Source organism: Lontra canadensis, unplaced genomic scaffold, assembly GCF_010015895.1.
Source record: "Lontra canadensis isolate GAN:19392208 unplaced genomic scaffold, GSC_riverotter_1.0 scaffold66, whole genome shotgun sequence".
NCBI lineage: Eukaryota > Metazoa > Chordata > Mammalia > Carnivora > Mustelidae > Lontra > Lontra canadensis.
The window spans coordinates 6295680-6316810 of record NW_022631060.1 but is presented as its reverse complement, the minus strand read 5'-3'; the positions used below and the strand labels follow the sequence as shown (position 1 = coordinate 6316810).

Below are 21131 nucleotides of genomic sequence, written 5' to 3'. Positions count from 1 at the left end.
TCAAGATCAAGAATCAGATGCTTAATTGACTAAGCCACCCAACTGCCCCTATGATTATTATTATTATTTTAAATCACTGTGTTTCATTTCAGATAGTTTCTATTGCTGTGTGTTTCTCCTTAAGTGTCCAATGTGCCATTCATACTATTCAGTATAATTTCTACCTTGGAGACATCATAGTTTTCATCTTTACAGTTCATTTTGGGCCTTTTTTATACTTTCCACGTCTCTACTTGATATGTTCAGTCTTTCCTCTAGCTTCTTCCTGAACACATGGAATACGGTTATAATAATAACGCTCTTAATGTCTTTGTCTACTAATTCTAACTTCTGTGTCAGTTCTGGATCAGTTTTGATTCAATGATTGATTGACCAATTAAGAGTTTTCTCTTCATTATGGGTTGTATATTCCTGCTTCTCATTAATACCTGTTAATTCTGATTAGATGCAAGGCACTGTGAATATTACCATAGTGGGTGCTGGATATTTCTAATAATCCTATAAATATTCTTGACCTTTGTTCTGTGATGCTGTTGAATTACTTGGAAACAACTTGATTCCTCTATGTCTTGCTTCTGCTTTTAAGCTTTGTTAGGCAGGACCAGAGGAGTGTTTATTAGGCAGAGGTTTAATTTTCCTCCATTCCGAAGACAAGTATCTTCTTAGTATTCTGTATCATGCTCCATAAATTATAAAGCTTTCCTCTCTGGTTGATGGAAATAGGCACTATTCCCGGCCCTTTTAAGCTCTGCATATTATTCCCTCTAATCCTTCTGGGTGGTTCTTTACCTGAATAGTTTCTTCACCAGACTGAGCTGATTCCTACTCATCTGAATAATAGAGAAGGAACCCTGCAGATTCTCAGAATTCTCTCTGTATGGAGTTCTTTCTTTTCTGATAGTTCACCCTGAAAGCTTTATCTGCTTTGGCATACTGGAATTCCCAGCTTCATCTGTTCAACTCAGGGAAACCACTAGGCTTTGCCTGGATATCTTCTCCCTGTTCAGTGGCCTCTGTACTTTCTCTAGGCAGTGTGTTAGGGTAATCATAGGGCTCACTTCATTTGTTTTCCACATCTCAGGAAAGACTATCCTGTTCATTGCTGCTCAATGTCTTGAGAACCATTGTTTTATATGTTGGGTCTGGATTTTTTAAATTTCAGTCAAGAGAGTAAATCTAGTTCCTGTCACTCTGTCTTGACCAGAATCCACTGTATAATAGTATCACCCTTACTCTCTTTTATTTACTCATATTATACTTTAGTTCCACAAAGGCCAGTTCTACAGATTGGAGCCAAGAGAGCCAGAGGAGTGGGCTTTAGTTGGAACACTGTTTCAGTTATACCTGCAATCTGGAGATATATAGAATTTCCCAGCTATGAATCTTTTCACTCATTAGAGGAGTCTGTCATAAAACCAGATGAAGCTGTTTGAGCTCCTTGAAGGTGGAGACCCCAACTAATGCAATTCTCTATCTCCAGCATCCAGAAAGGTAAATAAAGTATGGCTTTGATTAAACAAAACTAAACAAAAACACTCCACTCTATCATCACCATTGTAATGGTAGCTATGTGCTCAGCACTTTACATACATTATTTTATTCAAACCTCACAACAGTTATTTCAGGTTATGCATCATTCCTACTTTATTGATAAAGAAACTAAGGCTTAGAAAGGTTAAACAGCTTCCACAATACTACACAACTAGCTAGTGGCCGAAATGGAATTTGAGCAACATCTAGCTATGCTCTTGACCTTTGTGTAATAGTGTATTTTATAAAGTTTTCCTAAACCACAGGCTTCCCTGCTGAAAGACTAACCTCAGATTGTGCAATCTAAAGTACCTGCCCCTAACCACCCATATTCAGGGTTCCCACACATCAGTATGGAAGATCTCCACCAAAGTACGATTAGTACTTTATACTTACCTGCTTCGTCTCACATGAGCAGTAGGGAAAAGATCGGTGCTGGGTGATGTCATGAAATGATTTGTGCAGTTTGGTCCCAAATTCTTGAGTGTCAACTGCCTAAAATGGGCCAGAGATGAAATGTGCTGAATTCCAATACTGGCAACCAAAAGGAAGGTACCCACAGGATATGGGAAGAGGATGAGACAAATAGGAAGGCAAACCACTGACATCCCTCATGTTATGTTTGGAGTTTCCTTAATTCCTATGGATACATAGAAGTAGAGAGGCGGCCTGGGATACATGCCATGAGACAAGTAGTTGTGGCTCCTATGGCTTCCAGTGTCTGTTACCTGACCAAGATCTTTCAAACAAGGCCTTTGCTCTATCTGTCTCTATAGGAAATACATATCCCAGAGACTTCTCTGTTCATAAAGGGGTTATATAAACTACTTTCCTCTAAAACAAGTGCCAGGAGAGCAGAGCTTCACTATATTCAACTAAGACCGATATAAGAACTTTTCCTCAAATAAGTCTTTTAGCAAATAAAGGAAGAAGATAATAGCATCCATAAGGAATGGGTAATAACTTCTAAGTGTTAGTATAGAATTGCAGGATAGTAGAGTTAAAGGGGACAAGAGTAATCACCTAATACAACAAACACATTTTATAGATGAGAAAACTAAAATCCAAAAAGGTGAAGTAACCCACCTAAGATTTCATGACTTGTTATACAAAAGTTAGGCCTGACCTAAGGATTTCCAACGTGGCATTCTTCTCATTACCCTGTGCTATCCACATGATCCAGAAAGCTGAAGCTGTAGGAGGCACTAGATTATAAAGGTGTTATACTCTTAGACCTAGTAACTCCACTTATAGAAATTTATTCTAGGAAATAATTCAGAAGAAGCAAGATATCACACAGAGGTATTAACTGAAATACTATTTATACTGGCAGAAAGAATATAAGCAATGTAAATGCTTATTATTAAGGGAATGGGTTATTAAATTACATTAAACCAATGTAGTGAAACTGGCTAACTGATAGAAATTTTAGAAGAGTTAAAACGGGGAAGTGTCAACTTATATATGAATATAGAATTCTTCAGTTACAACTATACAATATAATTTGTACGAGATAATATCCAAAAAATTTTAATTACAGTGATAAATATTATTAGCTATTATTTTAAATTTTGAATGTATTATATTATTTTTTCAAGAAAAAAAGTATAAAAAAATAAAGCAACAGACATGGAATGAGTGGATCACGCACTGCTGATACCAACTGCTCAGCACACATTCCTAAAAGGAAGGAAAGAAACTAACATTTATTCAGAACCTACCATGTGCTACATGCATGTTCACACTTCGCCCTCACCATCGCAATAACCCTCTGAGGCACTATTATTTTTTCCACTTTATAGATGAAGCTCAGACAAATTAAGCACCAGCCTAAGTCCACATAGCCAGTAAGTAAATGAGCCAAGAATTGAACTCAGGCCTCAGACTTCAATTGTTATACTATGCTATACTGCCAAACATGTGTAATACTTAAGGCTACTCAGTTATTTCCAGTGTTTTCTGTCACCATGAGGTACCAAAACATTCCTCAATAAGGAACTGGGAATCACTGTCTAATCTTGGTTCTAACTGTAACCAGCTATGTGACCTAAAGCAAGTAGAAATTTTAGATAACTTATTTTCTCATTTATAAAGTAGTACATACATACTATCCATTCAATAAAATTTCTTAAAACACCACAGGCCTGATGCTATGTATGTAAAATCAGAATTTTTGATCACAGTAGGATAAAGTGAAATAATGTTTCTAAAAGCTCTGTACATAATGCTGTGTTGGGTCGTAGAATGTCATTAGAACCCTGGCACTTTTAAGCAGCCCCAAGTTCCCACTAACTTGAAGGGCCTGGAGACAGATCTTTCGGAAGCTGTTGCTGGTGCTTCCAGTCACGATACTCATGATGGAATTCACAGCCACTGAGAGTGAGGCCTGAAATTTCTGATGATCCTAAGGAACATAATTAAGAAGAGATGGTAGTTTATAATAATCCCAAGCTACTGGTTCAGAGAATCCCAAAGGAATCAAAGATTTCAGTAACAGCAGGATTTCAACAACTCTTCCCCCACCCCCATCAACAATACTTACTGAGATCATGCCATAGAAAGGACACTTATGGATTGAAACAATGTTCTCCCCTTTTGCAGAGATGACTTACTGACACAGAAATATTCAGAAAAGATAAGCCATGAGACACTAGGCAATAAAACAGATGTGCCTGCTATTTAAAAAAAAAAAAAAAAAAAGCTTTAAACTTTGCCCTCTTAGTGTGGTTGTTTTTTCCCTCAAAGAGGGTCATATGAATTTAAGAAATATGTTACAAAAAGTATATAGGATATAGGAAGTCAGAAAGTCAGATGAAAAGAGAAAGTGTTGGGGCACCTGGGTTGATCAGTTGGTTAAGCCTCTGCCTTGGGCTCAGGTCGTGATCCTGGAGTCCCAGGATCAAGATCCCTGCTTCAGCGAGGAGACTGCTTCTCCCTCTCCCTGAGCTCCTCCCTCTTCCCCCACACCCCCAGCTTATGCTCACTAGCTCTCTCTTGCTTACTCTCTCACCTTACACCAGTTAGAATGGCCAAAATTAGCAAGACAGGAAACAACATGTGTTGGAGAGGATTTGGAGAAAGGGGAACCCTCTTACACTGTTGGTGGGAATGCAAGTTGGTGCAGCCGCTTTGGAGAACAGTGTGGAGATTCCTTAAGAAATTAAAAATAGAGCTTCCCTATGACCCTGCATTGCACTACTGGGTAAATACCCAAATACTAGGTATTTACCCCAAAGATACAGATGTAGTAAAAAGAAGGGCCATCTGTACCCCAATGTTTATAGCAGCAATGGCCATGGTCACCAAACTGTGGGAAGAACCAAGATGCCCTTCAACGGACGAATGGATAAGGAAGATGTGGTCCATATACGCTATGGAGTATTATGCCTCCATCAGAAAGGATGAATACCCAACTTCTGTATCGACATGGACAGGACTGGAAGAGATTATGCCGAGTGAAATAAGTCAAGCAGAGAGAGTCAATTATCATACAGTTTCACTTATTTGTGGAGCATAACAAATAACGTGGAGGACATAGGGAGATGGAGAGGAGAAGGGAGTTGAGGGAAACTGGAAAGGGAGATGAACCATGAGAGACTATGGACTCTGAAAAACAATCTGAGGGTTTTGAGGGGGCTTGGGGGGTGGAAGGGTGGGGGAGCCAGGTGGTGGGTATTATGGAGGGCACGTATTGCATGGAGCACTGGGTGTGGTACATAAACAATGAATTCTGTTAGGCTGAAAAGAAATAAATAAATAAAATCTTAAAAAAAAAAAAAGAGGGACCGTGATGTTATAAACCATTAGGAAATGAGAGAAAAATGTAAGATTTAGAGAAGCAGTAGCTCAAAACGCATGTGTAGAAAGGGAAGGAAGATAAGGAAAGGCTCATTATTAGTCATTTTTCTTGATTATTTTGTCCCTTTTTATTCAAATTCACCCATTAGGAGGTAAGACTATGCAAGCTGGTAACAGTGACATATGCTAAGTTAAATCTTGAGTTCCTAGGCTAGAGGCCATGTAAGGATCAGCCAAGGTGACAAAAGAGGAGTAGGCGTTAAGGGAGGAAGGGCTCTCAAGCTCAGTCATAGCCTCTAGTTCTTGCAAATTTCTTATTACCTTGGTAGCCTGGTGATGCTGTTCTAAGGCCTGGTCCATGGCAACCTGGATGGAATCTTGCACTACGCTGTGGCTCTCCATGAGGATGGCACTGAGATGAGTGGTGAGCAAAGTGTGGACTCCTAAGGGGAGGGAAAATATTGGTAACTTTGAATGAGAACGGCCAAGACTTCAAGACTGCTGTTATGGTGCTATGAGTTAGGGGTGGAATGAGAAAGAGGCCTCTTGGAAGAAGAGGACACTTTCGCCTATCCACAAATAATTACTTTTTTAGACCAAACAAACAAAACCACCCCCCCAAAAAATCCAAAAAACAAAACAAAACCCCCCCAAAACAAACAACAACAGGAGGTCAGCAACTTACAAACCCATCCAATTCCACTTGCAAATGAAAAAGACTTCCAAAAACTAAGTGTGAAGGTTGACATTATTTTTGAAGAGAAAAGTGAAGGATCCTGTTTAATTCATATCAGAAACAGAACTATATATCACATACTATAAACAATGACACTGGTGACTTCCAAAGGATAGGAGGAGGAGGAGGAGGAAGAGAAAAAGGAAAGGCCTGTTGGAGAGTGTGTCTACCCTACTCCCTTCCTATGTGAGCATCACTGTTGGGGTGAGACACTGTTATTGTCAGGGTCTCAATCCTTTCTCCTATCCTGTGATACAAAAAAAGTTAACACTCACAAAGATGACTCTGAGACTGCTGGTACAAGGCATTTTTATTTATTTTTTATTTTATTTTTTTCTTCAAGGTATTTTTAAATGGGGCTATTTCTAATTAACCATAGGCACCACTGCTCAGAAGAAAAGCTAACAGTTAAGAGAAATAGGTAAAATATGTCAAACAACAATAGGCTGGCCTGATGACCCAGAGACAACAGACATGGGAAGACAAATTCACTTTACACCTGAGAAAATCCTTGTAATTAACCTTTCCCTTTTCAGTATTTTTCTGTTCTCCCCTGAATACTCCGTGCAAAGGCCATGGAGAAGCAGCCCACAGCTGGCTGGCTTTTCTCAGGGCTGCATTAAAAATGCAAACCAGAAGGTACATTTTCTACCACAAGGCACCATGATGCTATCCCAGAAAGGAATGCAAAATGTAGTCTGCTCAAAAGGAATCCAAAATTGGAGTCTGGAGAACATAGATTCCAGAGTGAATTCAACCACTAGCTAGTGGTGACCAAGTCCCTTCACTTTTCTCACTTCAAAACTAAAACCGGCTTTATACCACCTGCTCTCACAGGCATGTTGTGCAGATAAACTGGGATAATATGTGTGAAGTGTTTTTAAATGTACATTGCAATATGCAACGGGACAATATTGCTATTGCTATGATGATATCATATGGATTACTGTTTTCTATTGTTTGGTGCTAAGAATAGCCTCAAGAAACCAGTTAGGCCCTTTTTGAAAGCAGACATTTAATTAAAAAGCTACAAGTTTGTTCCCCTAAAACTGATGATACTACCAGATGCCTTTAACGTTGTAGCAAAATAATGAGTTAATCATAGAAAAGTTACCATGACAAGGTGGGCAGGAGGCCAGTTAAGTGATTTTTTAAGACACATGGAAACAGACTGTAGTTCTGCACAATCTGTTTCCTAAAAGTAGCTCTAGAGAAAGCTTTCAAGGATATGAGAAAGAATAAGGGAAAAAGAAGATAAAATTACTGTGTCTCTAGTCATATATCTATATCTACCTACCTTTACATTATACTCTTTTTCAAAGGCTAGTCCTACACTACCAGATGTGTAAGGAAATTTAGAAAGATACGTAGTATGGGGGCTCCTGGGTGGTTCAGTTAGATGAGCAGCTTGCTGTTGATTTCCGCTCAGGTCATCATCTCAGGCTCCTGGGATCAAGCCCAATGACAGCATCTTTGGGCTCCATGCTCAGCAGGCAGTCTGTTTCAGGATTCTCTCTCTCTCTCTCTCTCTGCCCTCCCCACTCTCTCAAATAAATAAATCTTTTTTGTTTTTTAAAGATACTTAGTACGTTTACTAATGCAGTGATGAATTTCTATTTAATCCAATATCGAGTGTCACTACCTGAGATGCTACAGGCCTTCTGAGTCAAGCTAAGCAGAGATGTATAAACAATCAAATTACGGCAAGAATGACAGGAACCACTGGTTTTTGAGGAATCTGAGTTCTTCAGGTGTGTTCGATAGGATTCAGAAAACGGTATGAGACTGCCATCCCAGGGAAGATTGAATTGTGATAATGTCTCTAGCAGACCTCAAAACAAAACAAAATAAAACAAAATCGAAACCAAACACCAACCAACAAAAACCTGCCAAAAGACAGTGGATCTTAAGTCGTAAGAGGGTCTTAGACTTGAAAGGGCTTTGATAGCACCTAGTCTAACAATCTCACATTAAATACATGAAAAGGGAAGATCAGACGATTTATGTGACTTGTTTCCCAAAAATCACCAAGGAATTTGATAGCAGAACTAAGATTATACCCAGCTTTCTTGATTCTATCCTGAAGTCCTTTCCACTATACTACGATTTTTCTCTTATCAGCCTCTGTCCCTACGAGTGCAGGCTGGGTAACAACGTAGGCCTCCTCACTTTGTCCTCCCTGCTTGAAGCCTCATTAGTCTGGGTCACTTCAGGCTCCCATTCCAGGGCCTTGATGAATGGAAGAGTGGGGCACCAGAAAATAGCTCTTCAAATGAAGAGTGGCAAGCCAGAACCCACAAAAGCGGTGCGCTTCTCTCCTAAACAATATACAGATACTGGGAAAAGACCAGAGAAGCAGAGAAAGTGGGAAGCAGGACACAGCTGACAACAGTTTGTTCAATAAATAGTTGGCACCAGTCAGCAGGAGCTCTTCTGCTCTGGGGACGTAAGCTGTCTCCTTTCTCTCATGACTCCGTGGGAGCAGGGCCACAGCAAACGAGCATGGCGATGGCTGGAGCAGAGCCCCAAGAAAAAATAGTGGCTCACAGAGCGCACAGAAGCATATCGGGAGCACCGAAAGGGAGGCTTCTTCTGAACCTTTCCTCGGACATTTATAAGCTCCATGTCTTGCTATTTCCAAGTTTAGGAGGGTATTGGGAAACTCTCTTCGGGGCACCTGGGTGCTCAGTTGGTTAAGTGTCTGCCTTCAGCCCAGATAATGATCCCTGATTGAGCCCTGGGAGCAAGCCCCCTGCTCAGCAGGGTGTCTCCTTCCTCTTCCTCTGCCCCTCCCCCTCCCCTGCTCACACTCTCTCAAATAAATAAAATCTTAAAGAAAAAGGAAACACTTAAATTTATATCTCAGTATTTACTGGATTAAAATGCATAAGCCAACTCACACTCAGTGGTTTTCAAACTTCACTATATTTAAAAATTACCTGAGAATCTTGTTAAAAATGCAGACTCTTGAGCCGTACCATATTTTTACATTATAACAAAACAGTGAGTTAATCCTTGGCTCAGGAAGCAGCATATTTTCAAATACTGTAGGTGATTCTGATGCATGCATTTCACGGACCACCAACCAGAACCTTTCTGGTAAAAGGTTATCACCAATTTGTTAGATAAACTCTAAAGTCCCCCTTTGTATGCCTGAACAAGGACAGTTTCTCCCTTTCCAGAGGTCCATGTGGCAGTCACAGAAAGTCATTCATACCATTACACGCCCACACCTCCCTGTGTTGTAGTTGAGAGAGATGTTGCCTCAAGGCCAGGCAATGAGAGTAATGTTTCTTGGTTCCACCTGGAAAAGTGGTAATGTGGTGGACAGTTCTCAGGCCTGAGCTTTAAAAATATACTGATATCTGAATCCTGTCTCAGTCCAAGGAAATAATAATCCCTGGGGGTGACATCTGGGCATTTTTTAGAAGCTCACCAGGTAATATATCAAGCAGCTAAGGTTGAAAACCACTCATCTAAGGTAACAGACTCTGTAGAAATCGTTACAGAAGTATCCACGGATATCGGGCCAACTAAATCTGGGAATGTCATCATTTGAGGGGTGTTTCAAGATACGTATCTTTTCCACAGAGCATATAGTTTAACTTTTTTAGGCAAGGTTTTTCATTAAAATTCATTTTTCTACAGAAATATATGTAATTCAGACATGTGCATCATATAAAGTCTCCCTTTCTTTACTTTCTCAACATTTAAGCACACCCAAACTGGCAGCCCCTATACCTACTCCACAGTTCTGGTTGCTGGACTGGAAATCCGCTGTGAAAATCCACAAAGAGAAAAAGCAGCAGCGTTTGTCCCTGGGAGTCCATATTCTGAGACTGATCTCCCACACTGGATTCCACCTGATAACTCACATCTGGAAGCACCAAATCTAGAGGACAAGATATTACATGGTATTCTAACATAAGTAAAGCCCTCAGAATGCTGAGCAAATAAACAACCTACACCTCAAAGAAGGATCTGAGACAGATCTAAATTCAAACACTCCCTTCTCCTCCTGAACCTGTTTTTCCATCCACGTGATGGAAGCAAAGAATAGGCACTCACAGAAGGAACATCAAAATAACAACTGGGTGTGCAAAATGCAAACCAAACAGCACTCCTTAGAACTTACTGGGAAACATTAGTATAATACACTTGCTGATTCCCCACACGACTTTCCCAGAGAGATATCACTAGTAAGGGGCAGAGGTTAGAGTCAAACCTGAGTAACGATAATGACAACAGCTAATTTGTATTAAATGCTTACTACATGCCACTTATTATGTTAAATGCTTCACATGGACTATCTAAATATTTAGTCTTCTCAACAACGCTATGGCATAGGACCTATCCTTATATCATTTTACAGATTAAAAAAGGCACCAATAGATTAAATACATTGCCCAACATGAGGCAGTAAGGTGGTGGAACTGTTTTAGACAGACTCAAAAATCTGTGTTCTTAACCACATTACTATATTGTATTTGTATCCCCAGGTAATCTGATGCCCTACAGTCACTTTCTAGCACCTTGATCCTTTAGAATACAATTACGATAGTCCTAAATTTCACCCAGGTCCATACGGAGAAGTACCTCCATGTGGATTCTGGTTCTGTCCTTTACAGTAATGAGTGAGGAAAGGAGATGAGGGGACATTTTCTACATTACTCATTTCCAAAGTAAACTGAGCAAGTTCAGGCACTGTGAATTGGCAAAAAATGAAGGAAACCAACAAAGCATGAAAATAAAAATTGAAAGAGAAAAGGGAGATATGGAGAGCCCTAGAGACTCAAAAATTTATTCGCATGACATCCCACCTGTTAAGACCAGGCATTCTTTCTTCACAAAACCACTCACCTCCACAGACCCTATTCAAAGACACCCTCCTTTCACTGCACCCTCTGGAACAACTACCTACTCAAGAAAAAAATCCTTACTCTGAGGCTTACTTCCTAGAGAAGATTCTATCATTTCCCCTGAGATACTTCACCCCAGGAGGCTTCAGTCTTCTCATTCCAGGCACAGTTCTAGAATGCCTCTTCCCCACTGATCACCTTCCTCAGCATCCAGTTTACCAGACTACCTTCTAAATTTCAGAGGATTATAGCAAACTAGTCAAGCTCAAGTCTGTAAACCTCCTAGATATCACCTCCTGGTTGCATATCCCTACTTTCCAGTTTTGTTTTTTGGTCCAGTTATTAAGTGTCCAACTTTCGGTGTGATTCACCCCAAGTTAATGTGGTTAGGATCTATATGAATACTACAGCCAGCTTCCTAAGCTGATTACTGTGTGGTTTATACTCCTGCTTTGAATTTATATGGTGTTCTAATTTTTTATAAGTAATTTTATGTGCATTTTCTCATTTCACTAGAAAATATTTCTCTTCCACAATAGTTCAGTGATGTTACTGACCTTTCTAAAACCCCAGAGTTGACAGATTAAGGTATGACAGAAACCCTCTGAACAAGTCATTACAAGATGGAGGCCTACTATCTCAAGAGGACCAGGAAGAGAGGAGGCAGTAGAAGAAATGAGAGGAAAACCAGCATTAACAGGTAATACCAAAACAGTTAGGCTCTAATGCATCTTTGACTATTGACCTCTTAGCCACACTTCATATAGATTCCCAAACTTAGACCCTCACCAGCAGCCCCCAACATAAACCATCAGATCACTGTCTCCTATTTTTCATGTACACCTGCTATTTATATTTCCTTGCATTTTTCTAATATCCTCCAGGTTTCTTTATTCCTGTGCAAAGAGAGGGAGATATACCTCTATCCAAATTGAGATCCAAACTGGGCACCATACACAAGTGGTATTTCTTCCAATCAATGAAATAAGAGGTATCTTTGAAGACAGTAGTAGTTGGCTGCTCCTGACCTGGCAATATCAGAGGCAGACCTGATGGTCCATATAGAAATATGTATAGTTGCTAAAGAAAACTACTAGATTTTAGTTTTTTATGACTATGTATTCATTTGCATAAAACAAACATAACACTGACCTGGTTCACACTCCCAGAAATAAACTAGGGTGCTAAATGATTACATATTCCTTTCCACATTGAATAGAGGTGTGAGGCACTAGAGAAGGTCCACTAGAATCCCTAGAAATTTATTCCGGGTTTAATAAGTGTGTGCTACAGGTATAGTATTGGGACAATTAGTTTATATATTCATCCTACTTATTCCGTCGTAGGTTTGAGTGGTACTACAAGCTAAACACCATATTAAATTCAGAGGATACAAAGATGAATATCCAGATTTAATACCTACCTTTGAGTTATCATATTTATAGTACTGGAGATACAGGTAAAAATCAGTAAAATATGGTGTGATACATACTAGAATAGAAGTATATACAAAGAAATATCTTTCAGTAAGTATCTGAGTATATTCAGATTAAGAAGGAAATTCCTTACCATCTCTAACCCTATTCTCTAACCAAGACCAAGGGGGCCAGGACCTCTGAAATGGTTTCCTTCTCTTGATTTTGCTCCTGCCCTCACCCTCTCCACCTTAGCACTACTGGCACTTTAAGTCAGATAATTGTTGTAGGGGCTGTCCTGTGAACTGCAGGATGTTTAGCAGTATCCCTGGCCTCTGCCAACTAGATGCCAGTAGCAAGCTGCTCCTGAGTCATGACAGTCAAAAATTCCCCAGACATTCCCAAATGTCCCATGAGGGCAAAATTCTTCAGTTAAGAACTAATACTTAACCCTTTTTGTCCCCTAAACCAAAGCTAAATAAACCAGAAATATATTTTCCTTTATCTTTTTTTGTTTTCATCCTCTTTTTAACAGGGTACACATGAAGAATTAAGTGTGAAGATTAAAATCCTCCCCCATAGGCACAATGAAAAGTTCCAGCAGAACAAGGCAAGACAGCGCCCCTAAATGAAGTCGCTGTCACAAATCCAAGACATTTACACAGGAGCTGAGGCCGACACATTCACTGTTTAGAGCCAGGGGAGCTTTGAGGTACTGCGAACTCAGTAAGAGTGGAGTGTCTGAAGAGTCAAAATTGTGTGACTATCTTTTCATTGGGTTGTTGAAACCATTTACATTTACTGTAAGTACTGTTATGGTTGGGTTTAAATCTACCATCTTATTATGTGTTTTGCATTTGTTTCTTGTATTTCCCTCTTTTCTATTTTTGGATTCTATTTGGGACTCGGTGTTTTTTGTAATTCCATTTTTAACCTCCTTTTTTACTTATTCGTTTTAATTCTTTTGTTGTAATAACTTAGGGATTGCTTTAGGCTTTATAGTATACAACTTTATCACCACCTACTTTTAAGTGATATTATAACAGTTAACACACATAAAGTATAAGAATCCTGCAAAAATACTTCCATTTTTCCCCTCTTGTTCTTCGTACTATTGTCACTCATTTTACTGTGACATAGCATATAAATCTTATATACCGATGGCTATGAGGGCACCTGGGTGGCTCAGTGGGTTAAGCCTCTGCCTTGGGCCCAGGTCACGATCTCAGGGTCTTGGAATCGAGCCCCATATCAGGCTCTCTGCTGGCCGGGGAGCCTGCTTCCCCCTCTCTCTCTGCCTGCCTCTCTGCCTACTTGTGATCTCTCTGTCAAACAAATAAATAAAATCTTTAAAAAATAAAAATAAAAAAAAAATTTTTAAAGTCACTGTCTTTTAAAGAGATTTTTTAAAATATGGCAAAAATCTTTTATATCTATTCACATAGTTATGGTCTCCAGTGCTTCTCTTTATTTGTGTAGATCCAGAATTCCATCTTCTGTCTGAAGCATTTCCTTTAACATTTCTTACAATATAGATCTGCTGGTGATTGAAATCTTTTGTACATCTGAAAAATTCTTTATTTTGCCTTTGTTTTTGAAAATATTTGCTTTTGGTATAGAATCCAGGTTAAGTTTTTGTTTTTACTATTTTAAAAATGTTGCTTCAGTGGCACCTGTGTGGCTCAGTTGATTAAGTGTCTGACTCTTGATTTTGGCTCAGGTCATGTTCTCAGGGTCGTGAGATCAAGGCCCACCTTGGGCTCCATGCTAAGTGTTCAGCCTGCTTAAGATTCTCTCTCTCCCGGGGCACCTGGGTGGCTCAGTGGGTTAAAGCCTCTGCTTTCAGCTCAGGTTACAATCCTGGGGTCCTGGAATCAAGCCCCGCATTGGGCTCTCTGCTTGGTGGGGAATCTGCTTCCTCCTTTCTCTGTCTGCCTCTCCACCTACTTGTGATCTCTTTCTCTCTCTCTTTCTCTGTCAAATAAATAAATAAATAAAAATACTTTAAAAAAAAATAAAAAGAAGAAGAAATGTTATTTTAAAAAAAAAGATTCTCTCTCTCCCTCTCCAGGACGCTGGGTGGTGAATTGGGTTGAGCGTCTGACTCTTGGTTTCAGCTCAGGTCATGATCTCAGGGTCCTGAGACTGAGCCCTGTGTTGGTTTCTGTACTCAGTGGAGAGTCTGCTGGAGAGTCTCTCTCTTTTCCTGCCCCTCCCACATTCTCTAAAATAAATAAATCTTTAAAAGTTGAGGGGGCGCGGCGCCTGGGTGGTTCAGGTTAAGCAACTACTTTCAGCTCATATCTGAGTTCTGGGATCGAGTCCCGCATCAGTGGGGGGGGGTGTGCCTGCTCAGTGGGGAGTCTGCTTCTCCCTCTGACCCTCTCCCCTCTCATGCTCTAACTCATTCTCTCTCAAGTAAATAAATAAAATCTTTAAAAAAACAAAAAGATTCTCTCTCTCCCTCTGCCCCTCCACCCCCCGCTCATGTGCTCTCTCTTAAAAAGAATAAAAAATAAAATAAAGATGTTGCTTCACTTTCTCCTAGCTTAGTTTCCAAGGAGAATTCTTAATTCTCATCTTGGTTCCCCAGTATGTTATATATGTCTTTTTACCTTAGCCTCTTTTAAAGTTTTTTTTCTTTATTATTGGCTTTAACCAATTTGATTATGATGTATCTTGATATAATTTTATTCAAGTTTCTTATGTTTAAAGTTTGTTGATCTTCTTGCATTTGTAGATTTATACTTTTCATCAAATTTAGAAATTTGGGGAACATTATTTCCTCAAATATTTTATCTGCCCTCCCTCCCTGCAGGAATCCAATTACATGTCTCTAAATTAGGCCACTTGAAGTTATCCCACAGTTCACTGAAGCTTTGTTCACTTTTTTAGTCTTTTTTGGGTTTCATTTTAGTTTCTATTGCCATGTCTTCAAGCTCACTAATATTTTCCTCTGCAATGTGTACATCTGTCACTGATCTCATCCAGTGTATTTTCATCCTAAAAGTTGTAATTTCTATGTCTGGTTGTTCAATTTGAGTGCTTTTTATAGCTTTTGTCTCTTAAGATGTTCAATATTTTCCTCTCACACCTTGAATATATGGATACAGTTATACCTGTCTGAATGTCCCTGTTTACAATCCTATTACCTATGTCATTTCTGGGCAGTTCTCATTGACCAGTTTTGTTTCTTTCATTATGGGTCCTATTTTCCTGTTTGTTTGCATGCCAAGTAATTTTTTTATTGGATGCCCAGCATTATGAAGTTTATCTGGTCAAATGCAGGACATTTTTGTATTCCTGTAAATATTCTTGAACTTTTTTTCTCAAACACTATAAAGTTACTTAGGAATAGTTTGAGCCTTTTGGATCTCACTTTCAAGCTTTGTTAGGTGGGACCAGGGAAGCTAGGGCTAGGGCTAACTCCTCCACTATATTCAGGCAAAACCTTCTTAGGACTCCAACTGATACTTTATGAAATATGAGGTTTTCCATCCTGCCTCGTAGGAACAGAAACCATTCCCAGGTCTGTGTGTACTCCAGGAATTCTCCTCTGTCTCGAGCTCTCTCTGTATATTCATCTCCTCTTTGGTACTCTATAAGTTCTAGCTCTCTGAACCTCCCTAAGCTCTGAACTTTGTCTTCTCAACTCAGAGAGATCACTGTACTCTAGTTGGGTATAACCTCCCTATGAAGTTCTCTCTAGGTAGTACAACACAGGGTTTGTTCCTATCTCCTCTCTCTAGACCCACTGTCCTATACTATCTACTGTTAATATAACTTGTCCATTTTTTAATTTGTTCATGGTAGGAAGTTGGATCCAGTCCCTGTTATTTGTTCTTGGCTGGAAGTTTCTGAAATTGACATAATCTCATGGACTTTGATAGTTTCTTTGCTTTCCAGATTAACGTAAGATGCCCAGGCTCATCTTGTAGATTTATTTTTTTTAAAGATTTTATTTATTTATTTGAGAGAGAGCATGCATAGGGGTGGCGGAGGAGGGAGACAGTGGAATGAGAAGGGAAGAGGCGGGGAGAGAAGCAGACTCCCCACTCGGCAGAGAGCCCCATGTGGGACTCAATCCCAGGACCCTAGGATCATGACCGGAGCTGAAGACAGATGCTTAACTGATTGAGCCACCCAGGCACCCCTTATCTTGTACATTTCTACTTTAGACCTGGAATCAGTCATTCCTCCTTTTTAGTGAGCAATGACATTTAGAGAACACATTCTAGGTACTAGGGAGTGCGCATTGTTCCTACACTTGTTTGTTTTTTGTTTATTTAGCAGACAAAGCTAAGAAATATATAATTTCAAAGGTCAGAAAACTTGTGGGTACACACTGGTATCTTCAATTCCACTTTAAAATTACTTAAAAATTTTTTTATTTCAAAATAAAAATATTTTTTTGAATTTATACTCCTGTATCTGTTATCTTATGCTACAAATTTTGGTTCCCAACAATGTTAATGTAATAACTTGCTTTATAATAAGTAAGTATATAATAATTTCAGTGTAATACCAATGTTATTACTAAGAATCAAGGTCACTAAATGAATTTCAAGAGTGCTTTACAGTTCACTTCATTCTTAGAGTATATCCCACCAAGAATGTACATCAAAACAGTATGTTCTAAAGTCAGCTGAACTAATCTTTTTACTGTATGAATTATGACATTAATCTATATGGGTAAGTTCATTATCTTTTATCTTGAGAAATACTTTTACAGGCTCTGGGATTCCAGCTTGATTTTTTAGTTTCAGGACATTAACACTATTATACTACTACATCCTGTTGGAATGGGGAAGTCAGCTGCAATTTGTTTCTCTTTTGAAGAAAATCCATCTTTCTTAGCTGATTTTTCTTCTTGTTTTTGATTTTCTACAGGTATATATATCTTTTTATTTATCCTGCTTGATTATTGAGCTCTAAAATCTGTTTTAGTTACTTCCGCCATTAGTTCTTTAATGACTGTTTCTGCCCCATTTTCTCTCTTCCCCTTTGGAATGGAAATTAAATGTACATTAAATGGTCTCACTGTTTCCTCTCACCTGTTAACTTCTCTTCTGTATTTTCCATAATTTTGTCTCTCTTTACTTTGTTTTACTAGTTTTTGCTATCCTCATCTTTTACTTTACAAATTCACTTATGCTATATCTAATCTGTTGTTAAACCTATTTAATTTCAATATTGGTCATTGTCTTTTTTGATTCTACAATTTATGTTTGGTTCTTTTAAAAATTTTGTCACATTTTATAGTTTACAGTTCCCTGGCAAGTTTTTTTTTTTTTTAAGATTTTATTTATTTGACAGAGAGAGATCACAAGTGGACAGAGAGGCAAGCAGAGAGAGAGGGGAGGAAACAGGCTCCCTGCGGAGCAGAGAGCCTGATGTGGGACTCGATCCCAGGACCCTGAGATCATGACCTGAGCTGAAAGCAGCGGCTTAACCCACTGAACCACCCAGGTGCCCCTCCCTGGCAAGATTTTTAAGCTTGGCTTTCAATTTCATAAGCATAGTAAACACAATTTTTTATTTTTAAAGTCAATGTCTGATATTACCCATATCTGGAGTCCCAGTGGGTGCTTCTGTTGCTTCTGTTTTTGCTAGCTTTTGTTCATGTTACCTTGTGCACTCTTGTACCTAGGTGTGGGGGTGTGTGTGTATGACAGAGAGAAAGACAGAAATGTGCACATGAGCTGGACATTTTGAGAAAGCATCTGTTATATAATTTGAAGCATAGATGTGGTCATCTATCTACCTAGAAAGAATTTTTGTTTGCTTCTACAGGGCACCTGGGAGAATTAGAAATCTAGAATCATCTTAATCCATTCTGAAAGCTTAAGATTTTCTAGACTTCCCAGATGACCCAAAAAATATATGAGCTCATGTGAAGGGTGGTTTATTTCAGGTTCACCTTACTCCATAAAGTGTAACCTTAGTTATCCCTGCCCAAAACAAGAGGAACTTTTAACAGCACCCCAGCTCAGCAGCCCTAAACTCTTTGGCTTTTTTGTCCTACATCAATTTAGAAGTACGTCCTAGCCTCTAGGCTGCTGGCTTTAATTTGCAAATGACCTTAGGGCAAAAGCAGCCCCCAATGTTGGGCTCAAGCTTTCTGTGATTCCTGTTTTCTCCTATGTTGGCCTAGAAATTTCTCCCTACTCACTGGCTCTTAGATTCTTTTATGATGTTTTAATATTTCACACAACATTTGCCCTCAATGGGAGGGTGGGTCTAAATTACCTAGTTTGCCATTTTCAGAAACTAAAATCCTACCAGAGTTTTCTGTTAGCTCTCTTTCTCTTCACAAAAACATCACCTCCCTAGAGTCTCCTTTGGCTATAATATTTAAGTAACTTCCCTATAATTATCTCTTTACCTACTTTATTTTATCTTTACTGTAGTTATCACTACCTGACATCTATTTATTAAAATGTCCCACTAAGGGGCGCCTGGGTGGCTCAGTCAGTTAAGCGACTGCCTTTGGCTCAGGTCATGATCCTGGATCTCAGGATCAAGTCCCACATCTGGCTCCCTGCTCAGTGGGGAGTCTGCTTCTCCCTCTGACCCTCCCCCTTCTTGTGCTCTCTCTCATTCTTTCTCTTTCAAATAAATAAAATGTCCCACTAAATGTAAAGTTCAAGAAGATAGAAAATGTGCCTTATTCCCTCTGGGGAATGGGATGGGGAGGAAGAAGAGGTTTTTATATTTTACTTTATACTCTATATGACCTAGATATTAAGGTTTTTAAAATCCAAGAGTCCATGCATAATCTTTATCACCATCCCGCTCCTTCCTCCTCCCTAATGATATTTTCAGCTGACATTTATTCTATGACCTTCGCCTTCTTCTGTTCTTATTCTTTACACTCTACTATATATAACTACATTTACTCATATAGCTTCAGTCATATAACAATAATACCTAATATTTATTGAACACTTATTAAATGTCAGGCAGTATGCTAGGAGCCTCACATAGATTACTATATAATCAGTCCTAAAACAAACAAATCACAAAGGGTAACTATAACAACAACAAAACCTTTGCAAGGGGAAATAAATAAATCAACCAAGTAGTATTATCTCTGTTTTAAAGCTGATGAAATAAAAGCTTAGGCTGTTAAATAAGCTGCATAAAGTCACAGCCAATTAGTGGTGAATCCAGCACTTACACTCTTGTGCCATGCTCTAACCACAGCACTATGCTACACTAAATCCATGGGGCAAATGTTGACGCTCAAAAATATATCTCTAAATCTGATCACTTCCAATTTCCAGACCAAAATTTCTATGTAGCTGCTTGCCATTTTCAAGGGACATCCTGCAGGAACCATAAACGTGTTTAAACCTCAGCTAATCTTCTTTACCTTCCAAATCTGCCATTTATGATTTGTTTCTAATTGACAGTATCATTATTCTATCAGCCATCTATGGAAATGTTTTTAAACAGCTTACTGAGTTTTAAAGATAACACATAACATACAATTTACCCATTTGAAGTGCACAGTTAAATAGGTCGTAGTATATTTAAAAAATTGTGCAACCATCACCACCATCAATTTTAGACCATTTTTATCACCTCCTAAAAAATCCCTCTCCATCCACTTTCTGTCTTTATAGATTTGCCTCTTCTGGATGTAGAAATCTGGACATCAACTTTGGCCATCCCCTGCCCCTAATCTCTCCCTACCCTAACAATGAATTGGTTGCCTCATTATGTTGATTACTTCCAATGATAAGTTTCTCTTTTCCATGCTCCTCACACTTTTAACTGAGGCGAGCATTATCTCTTGCTGAGGTCACTTATGAATTTACATAGTGATTACTGACTTCTCTCTCCTACCCCACTGCATAATGCTGCCTGAGACTCCTAAAACATCCAATGGTTTCCCACTATAAAGACAATGAAGTTTACGCTCCTTAGTGTGACACACAAGAGCCATGTTCAACTCCAGCTACTTTCCCAGCCTCATGTCTCCTGCTTGCACCATTCATTTCATGCTTCATTCATACTAAATTACATGACAAGCATGTGGCACATGTGTCACATTTTATAGTTTTCAGTTTTTTGGAAAAATTCTCAAGCTTGGCATTCATACTGGATTTTTATTTTTATACAAATCATACTGGCTTCTAGGCACAGAGTTTATATGCCAAGGTTTTTTTTTAGAATTGAGATATAAAAATTCATTTTTTTCAGGGTGCTTGGGTGGCCTAGTCAATTAAGTGCCCAACTCTTGATTTCAGTGCAGGTCATGAGCTCAGGGTCATGGCATTGAGTACCGCATTGGGCTCTATGCTCAGCTCAGAGTCCGCTTGTCCTTCTTGCTCTGCTCCTACCCCCACTCACTGTCTCTCTTGCTCTCTATAATAAATAAAATCTTTAAAAAATTCATTTTTCAAGACAATGAATTTGAAGATTTTAATGGACTCTGTCATCAAAAGGATATGGAAACCGAAGAAATCCTATTCAGCTGGTTGGGAAAGACCTTTGGGCAGGGACACAGAGCAGCAGCTGGAGTCAGTATCAGCTCTCCCAGCAAGCCCATGCCAGCCATGTCATCAGGGATGAAAAGCATTACTGGATGTCCTAGGACAGGATGGATTCTGCTGCAGAGTAATTCAGCTGTAGCAAATTTTGGTTTACTGTGAAAAAACAGGTAAGACAAATTTAGCTTTTTTGGTTCTTAAGATTTTTTTTTTTTTAAAGTAGGCTCTACGATTGGGTGCCTGTCTGGCTCAGTTGGTAGAGTGTGCAACTCTTAATCTTGGGGTTGTGAGTTTG

The 21131-nt window shown here is 39.1% G+C and overlaps 1 protein-coding gene across 2 annotated transcripts in view; it reads right to left on the bottom strand.

Annotated features, from left to right (window-relative positions):
* CUNH11orf80 (chromosome unknown C11orf80 homolog) overlaps positions 1 to 21131 on the bottom strand; it is a 130739-nt gene that overhangs the window by 15885 nt on the left and 93723 nt on the right. For both annotated transcript variants that reach the window (XM_032879582.1, XM_032879581.1), the window contains exons 8-13: positions 20797 to 20992; positions 11844 to 11994; positions 9810 to 9956; positions 5650 to 5771; positions 3824 to 3934; positions 1927 to 2025 (exon numbers count right to left, since the gene is read on the bottom strand). In XM_032879582.1, the coding sequence (XP_032735473.1) occupies positions 1927 to 2025; positions 3824 to 3934; positions 5650 to 5771; positions 9810 to 9956; positions 11844 to 11994; positions 20797 to 20992 (826 nt within the window). The remainder of the gene's footprint in view (positions 1 to 1926; positions 2026 to 3823; positions 3935 to 5649; positions 5772 to 9809; positions 9957 to 11843; positions 11995 to 20796; positions 20993 to 21131) is intronic.